This window comes from Cupressus sempervirens, chromosome 4 (genome assembly GCF_028749045.1).
Source record: "Cupressus sempervirens isolate cs-2001-9-10 chromosome 4, ASM2874904v1, whole genome shotgun sequence".
NCBI classification, from domain to species: domain Eukaryota; kingdom Viridiplantae; phylum Streptophyta; class Pinopsida; order Cupressales; family Cupressaceae; genus Cupressus; species Cupressus sempervirens.
Window position 1 is genome coordinate 830908786 of NC_143121.1, and position 17069 is coordinate 830925854.

The 17069-nt window shown below is 34.2% G+C and overlaps 1 protein-coding gene and 1 long non-coding RNA gene across 7 annotated transcripts in view; one reads left to right on the forward strand and one right to left on the reverse strand.

Moving 5' to 3' along the window:
• Positions 1 to 858: 858 nt before the first annotated feature.
• LOC149563960 (uncharacterized) overlaps positions 859 to 17069 on the forward strand; it is a 77028-nt gene continuing 60817 nt past the window's right edge. For 2 of the 5 annotated variants that reach the window (XR_016364133.1, XR_016364134.1), the window contains exon 1: positions 859 to 1037. This is a non-coding gene — a long non-coding RNA (uncharacterized LOC149563960). Of the gene's footprint in view, positions 1038 to 10260; positions 10620 to 17069 lie in introns of those variants that run through there. The other 3 variants (XR_016364131.1, XR_016364132.1, XR_016364135.1) reach the window with 2 other exon arrangements.
• Positions 1115 to 17069, reverse strand: part of LOC149563961 (uncharacterized) — a 29272-nt gene continuing 13317 nt past the window's right edge. Inside the window, exons 5-17 of one of the 2 annotated variants that reach the window (XR_016364130.1) lie at positions 16683 to 16796; positions 16484 to 16557; positions 16248 to 16322; positions 12208 to 12300; positions 11975 to 12035; positions 11509 to 11841; positions 9772 to 9898; positions 9207 to 9306; positions 4661 to 4730; positions 4339 to 4491; positions 4073 to 4179; positions 3569 to 3885; positions 1115 to 1952 (exon numbers count right to left, since the gene is read on the reverse strand). Coding sequence is in view for 1 of the 2 variants with exons in the window: in XM_089827064.1 (XP_089683190.1) it covers positions 1425 to 1952; positions 3569 to 3885; positions 4073 to 4168; positions 4339 to 4491; positions 4661 to 4730; positions 9207 to 9306; positions 9772 to 9898; positions 11509 to 11841; positions 11975 to 12035; positions 12208 to 12300; positions 16248 to 16322; positions 16484 to 16557; positions 16683 to 16796 (2141 nt within the window). In the remaining variant the exon portion in view is untranslated. The remainder of the gene's footprint in view (positions 1953 to 3568; positions 3886 to 4072; positions 4180 to 4338; positions 4492 to 4660; positions 4731 to 9206; positions 9307 to 9771; positions 9899 to 11508; positions 11842 to 11974; positions 12036 to 12207; positions 12301 to 16247; positions 16323 to 16483; positions 16558 to 16682; positions 16797 to 17069) is intronic. The other variant, XM_089827064.1, reaches the window with a different exon arrangement.

A 17069-nucleotide genomic window follows, 5' to 3' on the forward strand; every position in this document is an offset into this window, starting at 1 on the left:
AATGTTATTTTTAAATTTTATTTTTTTTAATGCATTATATTTAACTTTAAGAATATTGTCCAGCTTCTGCAATTGGATAAATTTATCACTGAACAAGATATATCAAACAATTTAATAATTGAAATTAATCAATTTAACTCTTTTTTTAAAAAATTATACAAATTTATCTATATCTCATGTATAATTAGTTGATAAATATCTTTGGTATGATAAATATTCTTTAAGATGTTATCTAATTTTAATTTAACATGATACTATAATATTTATTTATATATTCTTTTACTATTTTAATTAACATGCATCATTGCAGTTATATAATTTAATAATATACTAACCATATTCGTAATTTAATTTAGTTTAGCACTATAATGTTATATTTTTCATTACTATTTATTTGTTTGTTTGTTTTTTTGTTTTTTATTAAATTAGATTGCAAGAATCAAGTGCAGTACGAGCCCCCCTATAAACTACAGTGCGTCGGGTAAACTTTTTAACGTGACCGGTAGCGCTGGTGCGACATGCCCACCGGTACCACGGGGATGGTACCACGGGGATGGAGGACACTAAAACTCGTGACCAACCTTCTACAACAGAGAAGATTTAGCCAACCGAGCTGGAGCCCCGCCCATTACTATTTATTTGTATTTTATTATATTAAATACATTATATTTTAACCAAAATCTACTTCAATCAGCCATAAAATCATGAAGGCAGGAACTTTGGCCATGCGCCCTTGTTTCTTATATGGTTTGCGTGCTCAGTTTGAATTATTATTTGTTATTATGTATTATTTCTGATATGGTTAGCGTGCTCAGGTTGAATTATTATGTATTATTTCTTATATGGTTTGCGTGCAAAGTTTGACTTTATCTCGCGTCTTCTGAGTGTTTGACTTTTCCTTGACGTGAACATGAATTCCACAAAAATAATGGATCTGGGAATCTCTTCTCAATGCTTTGTCGAAGATAACCAGAATGGGCCGAGGCGGAGCTTCATTTCATCCTCAACAAGAACATGTAACTTATGTATTGAGGCAGGTTATATTTGTTTTATTTTTAACATAGTAGCTTCCCCTGTTGTGCATTAATGGTTTCTTGAATATTAACAATAGTCGTTCCCTGCTTGATTAAAAAATTTAGCTATCCGTCTCTGTTACGTTAATGATTTATTTGCGAGTTACATGTGCAAATATAGGAGCGGTTATCAAGAATAAAGGATCTGTTTGCGTGTGATCAAACCAAAAAAAAGCTTTGTGAACTATTTTTTACAAGAGTATCATAATTCTTTTTTTCTTTTCTTTTTTGGAAAAATACAATACATGATTGACATGATTTGAAGGAGCACGAGCCCAGTCTGCTTTTCGATGGGCTCCAATGCTGTATCTGCACAATATTTTTTCTGACTGTTACAATCAGTCCCCACCTTCAATTTCCTGTCAGTGGAAGGGTATCCTCATTCTTTTCCGTTGAGGATAGCCACTTTAATTTTAAATAGTCAATAAATATGTTTTCAAATAAGCAGTATCTGAATTTTTGTCCAAGAACTCTCGGAACATGGCACACAAAGAAGTTTGCTATTGATGTCAGAGAACAGAATCTCTTCCATGCATGATATTGCACTGGGTCACCAGCAAGTAATGTGTATGGCCTAGGTGAATTAAATCTTTCCTCTGCTGCAAAACACTTTCGGCAAACATGTCGTATCACTCCACAGAGAAAGCAAGAAGTTGCAACTAGTAGACCACATATTAAAAGTGTCCGGAAATACTCTATCCACAAAGGGCGAATTCCACCATCCCCTGTACAAAAACCTTCCTGTTCACCTTCACTGCTGAACAGTGTTCTGTCAGAACAATCCAAACGAGCCCCACATGCTGCATTGTATGACTTGCATGCCGAGTGACAAACACGTAATCGATTATCTCCATCTCGATCACATCTTTGAATTGAGATCTGCAGAAGAATGACAGAGTTGACAAAGATTTAGAAGAATACCAAATACTTATTTTCATATTGACATTCAACATCAGTGAACAGAAAACAAATAACTGTTGTTCAGCCGTTGTTTGGCTAGAACACCACAACTAGAGCCTCCATTTCCAACAACTGTGTCACCATAATGTTCAAATCACAAATGTCGATCTTATACAACCTTGGCCAGATGGGGGAATATATCACACTAATCTCATGATACCGTCACAGCAAAATTAAATCTTCTAATGTCATGGCCTTTAGACTAACAGACAGAATAATGGCAAACCACTATTCATGAGAAGAAATTATGCCAAAGCTTTGAACAGACAGTACGATGGCATGAATTTAATGTTGAGCTGCAAAGAAAGGAATATTTACATGGTATTGGAAGTATTGGAACATTTACCTTGAAAATGCTCTTATTGTTCTTGTTACTCAGATGCACGTTCTCTTTATCTTGAGGATATTAATGATCAAATTTTTCTTAGTAGTAAGTCAAGGAAGCATTGGTAGTGGTGGATATTATCAACTTTTTTTAAATGCTATAGTGGGTTTTTGTTGATTTCTGCCGACTGTTGTAAGGAGTTCGTTGAAAAAAAAGAACAAAAATAAATAAAAATTCGACAACAACAATATTCCTTCCTTGAATCACACAGCCCTCCTTGTCATTTGATCGGTCAGTTTCCCCAGCTTCACCTGTTAAATCCCTCAAGAATGAAGACCAGACCATAATCCAGATGATGGAAGCATAGTGAACTTTCATGAGTGCAATTGTATACCATGGACTCCCAAATCACCATTAACTAATGATCAAAATGCTAGCCAATGAGATTGGCTATTTTTGTAACCTTAGATTAGTAGCCATTTGTTTTTAGTACGTGGGATGTGAAAGGAAACATAGAAAAAGCATACAAAAGGGAATGGTGCATTGCAACTCATTGAACAACCTAGGTGTTTTGCAGCTGCTGCATAATAACCACTAAGCATGAGGTCCCAGGGAAGGTGAGCTTGGGCTTCTTTCCATCTTTGCTCTGAAGATAGTTGCACGGAATTGAAAATGCAGCTACAGGTATAAAATTTAACATTCTTTTTACAATAAGTGACCTACATATGTAACTTAAACTAGCATACAGACATGTACCTATAAACTAGCATAGAGTAGGGAGAACTTGCCTGGCATTTCCCTTTATAATTTTAATTTCTATTTGAAATAGTCATAATTTCTTCTATAAAATTCCCAAGTTCCATCATTTCTTGTACAAAAGAATTCCAAAAATCATTGGAGCATTAATTTCGTTATTAAATTCCTGACTTCCATCCTAAAATTTCTTAGATAAAATAAGTCAGATATAATGTGGGCCAATTGCTTAAGGGAAGACTCCTAATTTCCTCAACACAACACACTGAAGGGATCGTTCCCTAATTTATCATATAGGAAACAAAAGGAAGCACACAAATAGGAAAGAATTATTACAACCAATTGCTTAAGGAAGGCTCCTAATTTCCTAAACACAACACACTGAAGGGATTGTTCCCTAATTTATCATATAGGAAAAGAAAGGAAGCACACATAGGAAAAAATTATTACAACTCACCCAACAAGCAAGGCGCTTAGCAGCTGCTGCACAGTATCCACTATCTAAAACACCAAATAATGTGCGGCTATTAGGAATCAATCTATTGTAATTTGGCATTACAACAGCTGCTTCTAGCTGCTGCAAAATACTGGGTTCACTTGGTGCACAGTGTTGACCTTCTGCCTCTTGGACTAGCACATCCCCACACATTGACAAGCTCGAAAACAAGAGACTGCTATTCTGACAAGTGTATCCTGCATAATCTGAGCAACGAAACTCGCAAACACCATTATCACAAACTCCACCATGCAGGCTGCACTGCTCATCGCAGCTAGCTGCAGATGCACACAAGAACATCGAGGCTGCTTTAGAATCGTACCCATAAACAATATTGACAGTTGTTCATAATCTTAGGCTAGTAGTGCCCATTTAATTTACTTTTACTGAGGTATAACTAACATGAAGAATACAATTATGCAGGAAAATTATAAACAATATCAGAAAAAAGGTTCATGATGGTACCAGTGGAGCAGTCAATTCCAGTATAACCAGGTTCACAGTCACAAGTGCCAGCTGAGGTGCACGTGCCACGGCCACTACAACCAGCAGGACAAGTTCCTGAAGCAAGTCTGCTTTATATTAGATAAGATTATACAAAACAAAGACATAAGATTATGCAAAACAAAGACATTAATGAAGGAAATTTATGGGATCGCCTTACAAGAGTAAGTCTGGAATGGATGAAAGACCCTTTCTCGTAGAAAACATAAAAGAACATGGTTACTTACGTGTGGCACAATCATCACCTTCGTATCCAAGAAAACAGTCACACTTTCCATCAATACAATCCCCGTTAAAATTACAGGAACTGGCACATCGACCGTAAAATTCTAAGGATATGTCATGACAAAGTTCATGATAAGGAGGGCAAATCAACTCCCCTGAAAAGCAGATTAAGTGGATTTAGAACAGGGAGAAGCTAGTGTCATTCCTTGCGACAAAACGATTTCTTTTATTTCAAATGTGAAAAAAATTAATTGATGAAACAAAACGCAGAATACTTGGACAGACCATGAGAGAGAACCTAAGATATAACATAATTGATAATACCATTGAAGCCAGGAAACTGGATTGGTCCACCATTTTCAAGACAAGCTCTCCATTCTCCATCAACAGCAATCTGCAGATAGGGCAAAAACACTTTAGACTTCAAACATAATTATCATTAAAATTTTATTTTAATCTTGAGAGCAACATAATCCTTCCTTGCCACAAGACTTTATTGTCCGCAATCAATGTATGCTTTATATTTTCAACTTAGAGAAGCATAAGCTCTTAATAAAGGATCAGTGGGAATGGTTTAACTAATCATTAATGCTAATTTCAAAAAAGCTTCCACCCATGTTTTCTTTTCATAATATCAGTTGCATTTGGTAAGTCCTGAATCTGCAGGTGCAGTCAGGGTTATTCAATACTAACAATTGCATCATGTGGGTTACAATGGCTATGTCAATAGGCAATTCGATAGGTAGTTAGTAGTATAGCAATTTACAAATCTTATCCATCACTTTCCATTCTTTTTAAATGTTCTCACCACAACCTAATTATTTCTTATGTGCTGGCCCTAATACAAGTACCATCTCTCTAGCAAACTCAATTATCATTGCAAAATGTTAATCATACATGAGTTGAATGAAAAATACAAAGAACTTGGAGTGCAAAAAAGTTTAAAACATCCAAAATGTCCTTCCGGTGTCTGCACTCATCCTTTCCATGTAACATGACATTATCCACACTTCAACTTTTGTACTTTGGCTAAAGATTAAATCCATGCTTGCAATAAATCTATTTTTTCCCTACTCTTTGGAATGTAAATGTTTCACAAGCAGATATTTATGCATACATCAAATTGATGACAGGAAGACCTTCTCTTAATTTTACTATTTAGAGTCTCCACAGTCAAATATTTAAATGTGCAACAGAAATCAAATATCAAACAAAAAAGACAACAATGGATTACTTCTTAATAGTAGTTCAGAATATACAGTGAAATAGAGCTACTGGGAATGGAGAGATTCAGATAAACCTAAGATAGTTACCATCAATATAAGTGGCTAAACATATTTAACAAATAAATTTTTGGCAGACAGTGGATACTATCCTCTAGTCTCGTATATAAAGGCTACCATGAGTCGGAATGTTGTTGCTGCCTCAACAGATGGAATTTTTAATCACTGAACATTGTCAATATACTAAGGGAAAGTCTGCCTAGATAATATAATGTTTCCAGTGCCTGACAAATGATTGGCTTTGGTTCTCCTAACAGCAAACAATTTATAAAGGAGTGTCGCCTTCTAAGTTTTACTTTTGGCCTCTCTATCTTGGACAAGCCATTTTGCAGGAGCAATTTACAGAGTTTATAATCTTGAAACATATGTCATCAAAGACACTTGTTGCCATGTCTCCTTTTTCAGCCAAAGATATTAAAAAGAATCCTGGCCTATTTTTTTTTTAACTTTGCGTGGGCTTTTGGGACATTAAAAGAGAAACAATTGAATAATTTAACTTGTCCAAATAGTAATTGTGTTCATAAAGAGGCAACTTATGCTTTATTATCAAAGAGACAACTTATGTTTTATTATTAAAATCATTTTACAAAATAGTCAATAAAATGTCACTGCAGTTGGGACCTGGTTTTATTTAAAAAGTCTTTCTAGACACTTCACAATAAAAGAAATTAATATTATATAAGGAGGAGTTGAGTATTTTAGAAGATTGCCCATTTATGAAAAATAGACTCAAGCAAAAAGATCCGACTATTTATATGCACAATTTCATCCACCGATCACCCATGAACTGCAATGATTGGGTTTGGGGTTGAAAACACTTGTCTCCATTAAAGTGATTTAATCCAGTCATTCAGAGACTGCCAGTGTGTTTAAAATTGCAGTTATTTTCCCAGATCCAGTTTTGGATTACAAATTTCAGAGGTATATGAAATCAAGTTTAAACAATTGAATTTATTTATGGTGATTATAGAATACCATTTTTGGGTGTTCACAAGCAGATTTTCTAATATTATAATGTTATATCTTTTCCACCCATTGATAATATGATTGAATTGCTTGATTGCAGCCTCCATTTAACTGGCATACATGTGAAATAATATTTGAATTTCTTTCGAGGGCTGTATAACTTTCATTTCCAGCTAATTCCTAATTGATGTATATTTGCAAAGTTGTCATATATTTCAGAAAGAGTTATAAATTGTGTCCCAGTGTGCCAAACAAATCAGGTAGCAGGTAGTTTGTAATAAAAGAATTGCCTTCTATAGGATGCCATAGCCTGCTGTATTTCTCCAGAAGTCTAAAAGAATTGTCTTTTATTGGGTATCGTACCCCACTGTATTTCTCCAAAAGTCTCTGTTTAATACTGGTGACAACCTCACATTTCTAAAGGAAGCTGTTATAACTACAAAAGGGATAGCAATATATATATGATACTGAAAATACTTTCTAACAGCTGTCATCCCGCTGCTGGTAGGAGATTTTTATAGTTTCTGATTTATTTGCTTAGATAATTCATGGGATATTCAAGTTGGATTTTTCTAATAAAAATCATAAATTTTCAAGGGATCTGCAAAATCAGTAAATTATTCATTTATCTGGCATTAGCAATTAATTATTTCATAGTCTATGCAGTCCTCCACCAAATATATTTGTATTTTGTTCCAAAAGGCTAGCCACCCAAACCAATTTGTGAAAGCTTCAGATTCCTAGTATCAATCTATGCATTTTGCTAAAAATATATTATTGAATTTTTGTAATCATTCTCAAAGCCCTGCCACAATAACTAGTTCCAATCATTTTCTATTTAAAGTTTATAATTAATTTGGAAACTTTCCACCAAACTTTGCACATCTTTAATTCCAAATTTTGTAATAATTTGCAAATTGAGTTGTGCAGCTTGTCACCAACATGCACATTACAGTACTATTTTGATCCTTCACCTTGCTCACACTAAAATTGTGCTCATCAAAAGGTGGTAACACTTCCTGCATTATTACTTATGAAATTGCGAAATTCAGTTTCAGACCTTGCGTGCTTGAACAAGTTCAATATTTATACAACCTTGACACTAGCAACAACTAATTTTCTAATTCACCCCCCTCCCCCGTAGCTACAATACAATTCTGATCTTTCACCATATGCTCTCACCTTGCTCACACAGAAATTTTGCTCATCAAAAGGTGGTAACATTTCCTGCATTATTACTTATGAAATTGCAAAACATGCATGAACAAAAGGTCAATATTTATACAACCTTGAGACTAGCTACAACAACTGACTTTCTGATTCATCCCCGTAGCTACAATACAATTGTGATCTTTCACCATATGCTCTCACCTTGCTCACACTAAAATTTTGCTCATCAAAGGGTGGTAACATTTCCTGCATTATTACTTATGAAATTGCAAAACATGCATGAACAAAAGGTCAATATTTATACAACCTGGAGACTAGCTACAACAACTGACTTTCTGATTCGTCCCCCCTCCCCCCTAGCTACAGTACTAGCTTGATCTTTCACCATATGCTCTCACCTTACTCACACTGAAATTTTGCTCATCAAAAGGTGGTAACATTTCCTGCATTATTACTTATGAAATTGCAAAATGTGCATGTAAAAGTCAATATTTATACAACCTTGAGATTAACTATAACAAATGACTTTATGATTCATCCCCCTTCCCCCCTAGCTACAACAGCTGACTTTCTAATTCAGTCCCCCCTCCCTCCCTCTAGGTTCAAGAGAAATTTTGAAATAGTAAAAAATCGATTATACAGCCTAGAGACTACCTCCAACAACTGACTTTCTGATTCATCCCTCCATCCTCCCCTCCCCCACCCGTCCCCAAAAAAAAAATAGTATCAAAGAACAAGAACTGTAACCTAGCAATCCTCCATCTTCTTCCCACCCTAAATTCCATTCCTTGCCAAAGCTTCTTCCAATTCAATCAGAGCAGCACAGATCATCATATTGAAAACAAAGCAAAACCTATATATATTACTCTCAACAAGGCAGCCAACTCACAGAGATCATTACAACAAGCCCCCAAAGATCTTGCCACTCGTTAGATCCATCTAACAACTTAGACACATCTACATTCCAAAATGTCACCTTCTATTCAATACTCAAACAAATATCTACCATGCAATCAATGTTTTTTTTTCTCACAATAACTTATGGGAAAGAGTTGCTCTAAAGACAGAATATCTGGCACCCAGCAATTCGCAGTCTCCATTCATAATAGCATTTTGCGAAAGGCAATGATGAATTTATCAGGTTTGAATTCATGTTAGCATGAAAAGTAAACATGATGTTATTATTTTACTGTGTCCGGGCACAGTAGTCAAACCATAATTAAATAGAAAGTATTTGCAAAGATTGAAGTGGATCATGATAAATGCAAACCAATTTCACATTTTCTGATCTTAAAGGAAGAAAATTGTTGTTGTGAGAAAAACAATCCATGGAGTAATAGTCAGTCACTCAAAACGAACAAATTAAGCTCTCAATAATAAGTTCCTTCAAAACGTGATTTTATTTCAAAAGACAGAGTATTAATGTGTGGACCATAAAACCTAATTTTTACCTCTAGTGTTTTGTTTTGACAGCGATGCTGGTAACACCCATTGCCTTGTGTTAAGGTCCCTCGAACAAACCCTGATCGAACCAATGATGATTGCATACATCTACACAGACAAACAATTTTGTATCAGCATGCCGACTTTCTTCTAACAAAAGAAAAGTCATAATAACATTTGTAGAACAGAAAAACCTTTTAGAAAGACTTTTAATTTTACACTAATCAAGAAAACATATGTAGCATAGAGAAGACTAAGTATTACCAACATGCTACATACATGCAAGAATTAAATATTGTTAAAGAACTATACTTATTTGTGAATTCAATGTTTGACAAGACTTTCCTATCTACAGAAGGAATCATGCAGTGGCATGCCAAGTAATCAACATTGTTCAGTTGAATACAATTAGTTGGAAGATGGATATCATTTTTTCAACAAAAGACCAGTATAACATCAAAACAAGTGTTGGAAAATGGCCCAGTCTAATAAGATCAATTGGAAGATGCGTATTGTTTTTCTTAATAAAAAGCTGCCTTGGAAAGAATATTTGAATACTAGACCAGCAATTACCGGGAATCAGATCCCCGCATCTCACCCAACATCCTATCAGGTGCACGTGCACTGTTTGTGTCAGTGCATGAACCATCTGAATATGCAACAAAATATGCACAATAATCTGCAAGGGATGACTGACCACCTGCACTAAGGTAGAAAGCATTTTATTACTTACATAGGAAAAGAATTAAAAACTATGATTTGAAACAGAACCCTAAAGATAGCATTTATAAATTACAAAGGTAAAGCTTACTGGATTTGTAATATTTTACCAGCAACAAAGTGATCTTTTATACAGGTACCTCTATTTATTCGTATATAGAGAGAACTAAACTTTACATTTCTTTGTTAATAGCCTAGTACCAAACAACATTACAGACTAACAAAATTTATTATAAAATCTCTGCAATTTTCTTTTGCCTCAATTGCAAACAATATTTCAAATTTAGAATTTTGATAGCTAAAATAAAAATTATCTAACAAGTATTATTAGGTTTGTATCAGGTCTCTATCTTTCAAATGATGTGAGAGTCTGAGAGATCAAAAGCAATTTAAGTATCTTGCTGGTTGTATGAGATTTAAATACAGCATAAAGTCAATAATTTCCTGGTTGCTCCATGCAACAGTTTTACATACTATCATGTTATGTTCTTAATGCCTTTTTCTGTTTTCATAATAGACTCTACTGGTCATGAGTTTTGGAGACCATTCCAGTGAACACTGTTGCTGGTGGTTCTATTAAAAATTACAATAATTCAAATTAAGAATTTCTATACATGACATATCAATTATGTAATATTCCCCTTGGCGAACTCGGGGTTTTTGATGCATACAAGTATCACTATTAGAACGTTGATATAGAATCAATTCTGTTTTAGAGAGTATTATTAGGCTGCAACATGTCTCTGTCTTTCAAGTGATATGAAATAACTAAAAGCAATATAAATAACTTGCTGTGTGTATGAGATTTAAATTCAGCACTGTATTGACAATTTTCTTGTTGCTGCATGCCATTGTTTTGCATGATATCATGCTAAGTTCTTAATGCCATAGTTTCCATAATACATTCTACTAGCATAAGCTTTTTATCCTATAATTTTTTTACTTCTGACTATTCCAATTTAACACTGTTTTGCTGGATTCTCCCCAAAAAAACCCTTTCTTTCTGACGCCTATTCAGACTGGAAGATATTCTGAACCCATAATTCTGTTGCTGCTGCATGCAATTGTTTTCCATAATATCATGCTATTCTTAATGTTTTCTGTGTGTTTATACTAGATTCTATTGGCCATATGAGTTTTGGATCTTACAATTTATTGATTGACCACTGTATGTAACACAGTTTTGCTGCATTCTCCACCAAAACCCTTCATACCTGAATCCAATTCAAACAGGATAATAGTCTTGACACTCTCTCCACACCTAAATGCTTATTCGGTAAAGGGTTTCTATAAGACATCTATCTGTAAAATAGGAAAAAAATCTCAAAATTGATCAAATAATGAAAGTTCCTTATTATAAAAACAACGTTATAATGTTTCATCTGTCTGTGATAATTTCTGAAGGTTTGGCACCCTTTCAAAACTCAATTTTTTAACCGTCTAATAAAAAAAAGACAAATAAATTCAGTTTCAATGCATTTTATTACTTTTAATAAAATATGTAGATTATTGACATGACTATGTTCATAATGAAACTTCTTTTCATAGAGGATCAACTCAAACCAAGATTTAAGAATCTTCTAAGTCCACCTTTGTTAGCTTGCGGGAAGTACTGAGCCCATGTGGGTAAATCACTACTGTAGCTGACAATTGGACAGTAACCCTCTGCTTCCCTGTTGTAGGTACAACCTGATGAATGTGTTGAGTTGCAGCGATAGGCTCCCTTCCAAAGATTGCAAGGCTCGACAACAAAATCGACTCCCTGATTTCGGCCCCAGTCTAACCCTTCTGCCATGCTGTAATTTGCTCGGTACCACCCACTATCCTCCAACAAAGCAAGTGTCATTGGTGAAACTACAGACCGTGTGTCTACAGAACCAGTCATTATTTCATTCATCAAAAGTCTTTTCTCCCAGTGTGATCCTGCACAATTTAATATTGAAGCCTAAGAATTATGAAAACACAACAAACAAACAAAATTGGTGAAAAATGACCAATATTTTAATAAAAATATAAGAGAACTGCTCCTCTGAAAACACAAAAGATAGAACTATACCTGATGTGCCCCTTCCCCCTCCATCTTCCAGTTCAAGACCTGTGAAATTTTTTGAGAAGGCCTAACAAAAAAGGAAATAATGGTTAGTCCTTTTTTCAAACATACAGCCATAAACAAAGAAACATTTTAAAATTGTGGAGACATTCACATGTCATATTCCGTGATCAAAATAGCATCAGACACTAAACTGTCAAACTAGTGGAAAGATGGAAACTTCCTATGGACCCCCATACCCCATAGTGCAATCTTGAATGCATTACAACACGTGGAAGAACAACACGGGTCACCATTCGGCCAAGCTGTGCATCAAAGGACTTAGTGACAACCTGAATAGACAAGTTTGAATTACAATAATGAGATCAAAAGTATTAACTTAGGCATCATGAACCTTGCTTGTGCAGATCTTATCCAGCGACAAATTCAACATACAGTTTCAAAACAATAAGTGTTAAACATCATTAAATTCAAATAAAATGTAATTTGCACCATAAAGCATTCGTTAGAAACATCTACTACAGTGACATTTTACAATTGCATGTAGCAAAAAAGCAGGCAATTGGAAAATTTATTTCCTTTAATTTTTATAGAGCTTGTGAATGTATGTGACTCTCATCTACCAGATGAGCCACCTGAACAGAGCAGCCTAAATCACATTCAAGAATTGTGTGCATTAAAAAATAGTCTTCTAAGATTGAGATGTGTTTAATAGTTCAGTTAGCACTTTCTCGAGCATAATAGCTTGACATTTCTCCACGAGCCTAATGCCACGTGCACTTTCACTTTGATACTTCAAACAAGCAGATCATGGCATGTTTTCCTCATTTTAAAACTTCAAAATACTATTCTCAACACATATAAATCAGGAGATAAAACCTGAATAATTATACATCACAACTGCATGATGGTAGGATATTGAATGTTTAATGATATATTATAATATTTTACTATGGAACATATTTAACATAACACACACAATGATCCATCACAAGGATGTAGAATGCAAGAGGAATGAAATAAAAAAATTGCAGAAAGGGGTGAAAAAGAAACTAGCTACTTTAAAAGGTAACACAAAATATATAAAATTAAAAATAAGAGACTATACAACCTACATGCATACAATTATGTAATACGCACACCCACAAAGAAGAAAGATAAATATGCTTAAGCAGACAAGTATGAAAAAGTTACATTCGGCATACACAAAAAAGTCTACGTGATATAAATAATCAAACTCTACAAGCATAATACAAGGACATAAAAGTAAATATAAAATCAAACTCTACAAGCATAATACAAGGACATAAAAGTAAATATAAACTTACACACAAACACACACACACACACACACGCCATGCTAACAATATCTGTATATGTTTATTGCATATATGCATGATAAATGCATAGTACTTATGCAAGAATATAGATTAGTATGTGTGTGTGCACGCACCTAACATAGAACGGGACCTTGTACCAAGAAACAACTCAAACTCTCCTTTTATTCCTCTCTCTAGTGTTACCATTCTAATGGCATTTTTTGAGTCATTTCTTGTTATAGGACATTCATATAGAAGTAAATACAATTACATTTGTGATTAGCATGTATATCTGTATATGCCTTCACACATACATATATATGCAAAAACATACACATTTATGTTTACTTCTATGACCAAGTATTATACTATTCTGTTTGTTTGTATTTGATTATGCATTTTCTCGCATTTTTGCATCGTTCTTCTAATTCATATATTATAGGTTTATGATACATGATAGCTACGCAAATTCGCTCATCTGTACCTTTTGTGTTAACTTTTATAGTAGTTAGTCTCTATTTTTCTGCTTGGGGTCTCTTGGTTCCAACCTCACCTCACTCCCTCTATTTATTTGTGCTGTGGTCTGCAATTCACCATTTTCACTACCTTGCCCTCTATATCTCCATCAAGGATCATGCAGTTTGATCCAAAACTTTTATGGAAAAATTATTACACAGTTAAATCCAGGACAATTTGAAATTAATGATTATGGACCATGGGAATTATTCCTTTATTGCGTGAATGAACTTTAACACATGTAAGAAAAATTTGTACCTTATCTCAATTTGCTTTATCTTTTTCTTTTTTTGAACTTTCAAAGTATTGCTTCTTTGGTCTCTTGGTTCCAACATCATCTCATTCCCTCTATTTACTTACCTGCAGTCTTCAATATATTTTCATTATCTTATCTTGTTCTCTACATCTCCATGATGGATCATGTAGTGTGATCCAAAACATTGATAGAATAAGTGTTATATGGTTAAATCTTGGTTCCAACCTCACCTCACTCCCTCTATTTATTTGTGCTGTGGTCTGCAATTCACCATTTTCACTACCTTGCTCTCTATATCTCCATCAAGGATCATGTAATTTGATCCAAAACTTCTATGGAAAAATTATTACACAGTTAAATCCAGAACAATTTAAAATTAATGATTATGGACTATGGAGATTATTCCTTTATTGTGTGAATCTACTTTAACACATGTAAGCAAAATTTGTACCTTATCTCACAATTATTTGCTTATATTTTTTATTTTTTTTAACTTTCAAAGTAATTTGCTTCTTTGGTCTCTTTGTTCCAACATCATCTCACTCCCTCTATTTACTTACCTACCGTCTTCAATTTACTAGTTTCTGTATCTTATCTTGTTCTCTACATCTCCATGATGGAGCATGGAGTGTGATCCACAGGATAAGTGTTACATGGTTAAATCCAGAAACATTCAATACCCAATATTATGGACAGTGGAAATTAAATTTCTTTAATGCATGAGGGTAATTTAACACATGTAAAGCAAAATTTGCGCCTCTTGTCAAAATTCTTTGCTTTGTCTCTGAATAAACTCGCTAGACTTAAAGCCCTTGATCAATCTAGAAGACATAAATATGCATAGAAGCTAGCTACAGAAACAAAGAATTGGGAGTATTTAAAAAAAAAAAACTTTTGCAAATTAAACTATTTCAATTGATTAAACCTAACTCTCGGGCTGCAGCTGACTTGTTATAACCTTTATCAGCTGATGTTGGCAGCTTATCAATTACATACGATTAGTTATTACTGGAGGGCTATGAATTATACAGAAAAACTACTTCAGATGAATCTATGCTATATCTATTTATATTTTTATGTCATAAGTGAAATGATATATATGTCATAAGTGAAATGATATATATATGTATGTATGTTTATGTGTATGTGTGTATGTACATATATATAATGTATATGTGTGTGTGTGTGTGTATGTGTCTGTGTATATATATACATGCATGTATATGTGTGTGCGTGTGTGTATTTATGTATATATACGTATGTGTATATGTACATATATATAATGTATATGTGTGTGTGCGTATTCAAGAACTATATATATATATATATATATAGTCAAGAACAACTATATTAGATGAATGAGACTCTGTGCCAGAAGCCCGATCTGGATGACTAAGTTTTCTTGTTGTGATAAACACGCCAGTGTTCTGCTGGCTGAGCATCTGTGCTGTGCAAGAGTTGAGCTGGAAGCAATGAAGACCACTGTGCCACTTAAATAAGGACGTATACATACACAAGAATGCTTCCATAAGCTACTACTAGAACCTTGCTTTTAAAAATATTGATCTTATCTTGAAAACTTGACAGCAGTTTTGTGATAGTTTGACATTTTGTCTTCGTATTGCAAAATTTGACAACTAATGTGCAACATAAATAAAATGTAGATAAACATAAACAAATGAGTACATACATATATGAAAGATAAGTACTAGGAGAGTATGGCCCTAGTCTATTAAAATAACCAATTAAAAAGAATAAAACAAAAGGTGGTCAACCTTAAGTGGTTAACCCATAGTCAAACAAAAGGTGGTCAACCTTAAGTGGTTAACCCATAGACTGGTGCCTTACATTTGTTTTCCTTTGGATAATACAAATAAAGAGAGAACTAAGAACTTCAATTTGAATCCAGTAACTTTACATTCAGGAGCGTTTAAACATTATGGCTCCTGAATGTAAAGTTACTAGATAAGCAAGGAGCTGATAATATTCTGAGCGGGTTGGATGTCTTTAAAAAACATTTAGGAGCTGATAAGCAAGGCGCACAATACAGCTGTCCATTTGCCAAATACTGTGATTTTACACATTATTGAATCTTAAGTCAAACTGTTATATAAATCGTGCATGTTTTTCATGGGAACAAGAACACAAGAATTTTGATGATTGTAAGCATGTCAAAGAATATATATACCTGACTCCGCCTTTGTCTTCGTTCATCTCGAAAATGTGTAAATGCATGAGGATCAAACCCCAGTACATGCATTACCTGGAACAAAACAATAGATCTGATCATGTTAATAGACATGATCTCATGCATCATAATACAAATTGAAATTAGCTTTGAATTGCATATGTAGCAAACCAATGGTTCACATAATTTAAACTAATAGAAATAAAACTATTCTTATATGAATACAAGTAGCAAACCTCATGTATTAATGTTGCTGAAAGTAAAGTTTCTGACTGGGCAGTGAGGTGTCGAGGTGCTACATTTACATGACCTGAACAGATGATTTAATATCCAAATGTTAATCCTCCTTGTCAGATTATAAATACTTTAAACAAGTGTCTAATGTGAAAAGGAAAGCACTAACAATGTCTTGCAGTAAATGGATAACTAAGTTACCTGCAATAGCACGGCCCCATTGGTCACGTTCACATGCCACTGCCCATGCTAATGTATTTCCGGTAGTTGGTCTTGTAGTTACCAAAAGTACCAAATCCGCACCCGCAATACCCTCTGCAGAGGCAACTTCATGTTAGAACTTAATTTACCATTCTTATAATTGGACCTTACAGGATGCTAAAGGAAGGCATTTACTGTCCTCGAATAACCAGAAGAATTCCCAAAGCCGACATACCCATTGGTTGCGATTCATGAATGTTGAAACTCTTAACCACCAAAACAATATTTCAGCCCATCATCCAACTTGTCAAAGGTAATTCATAATCTAGAAGATGAAAGAATGTGCTGAGCCTACGCTTAAAGGAAGTGAAATTGAGTATTTTATTT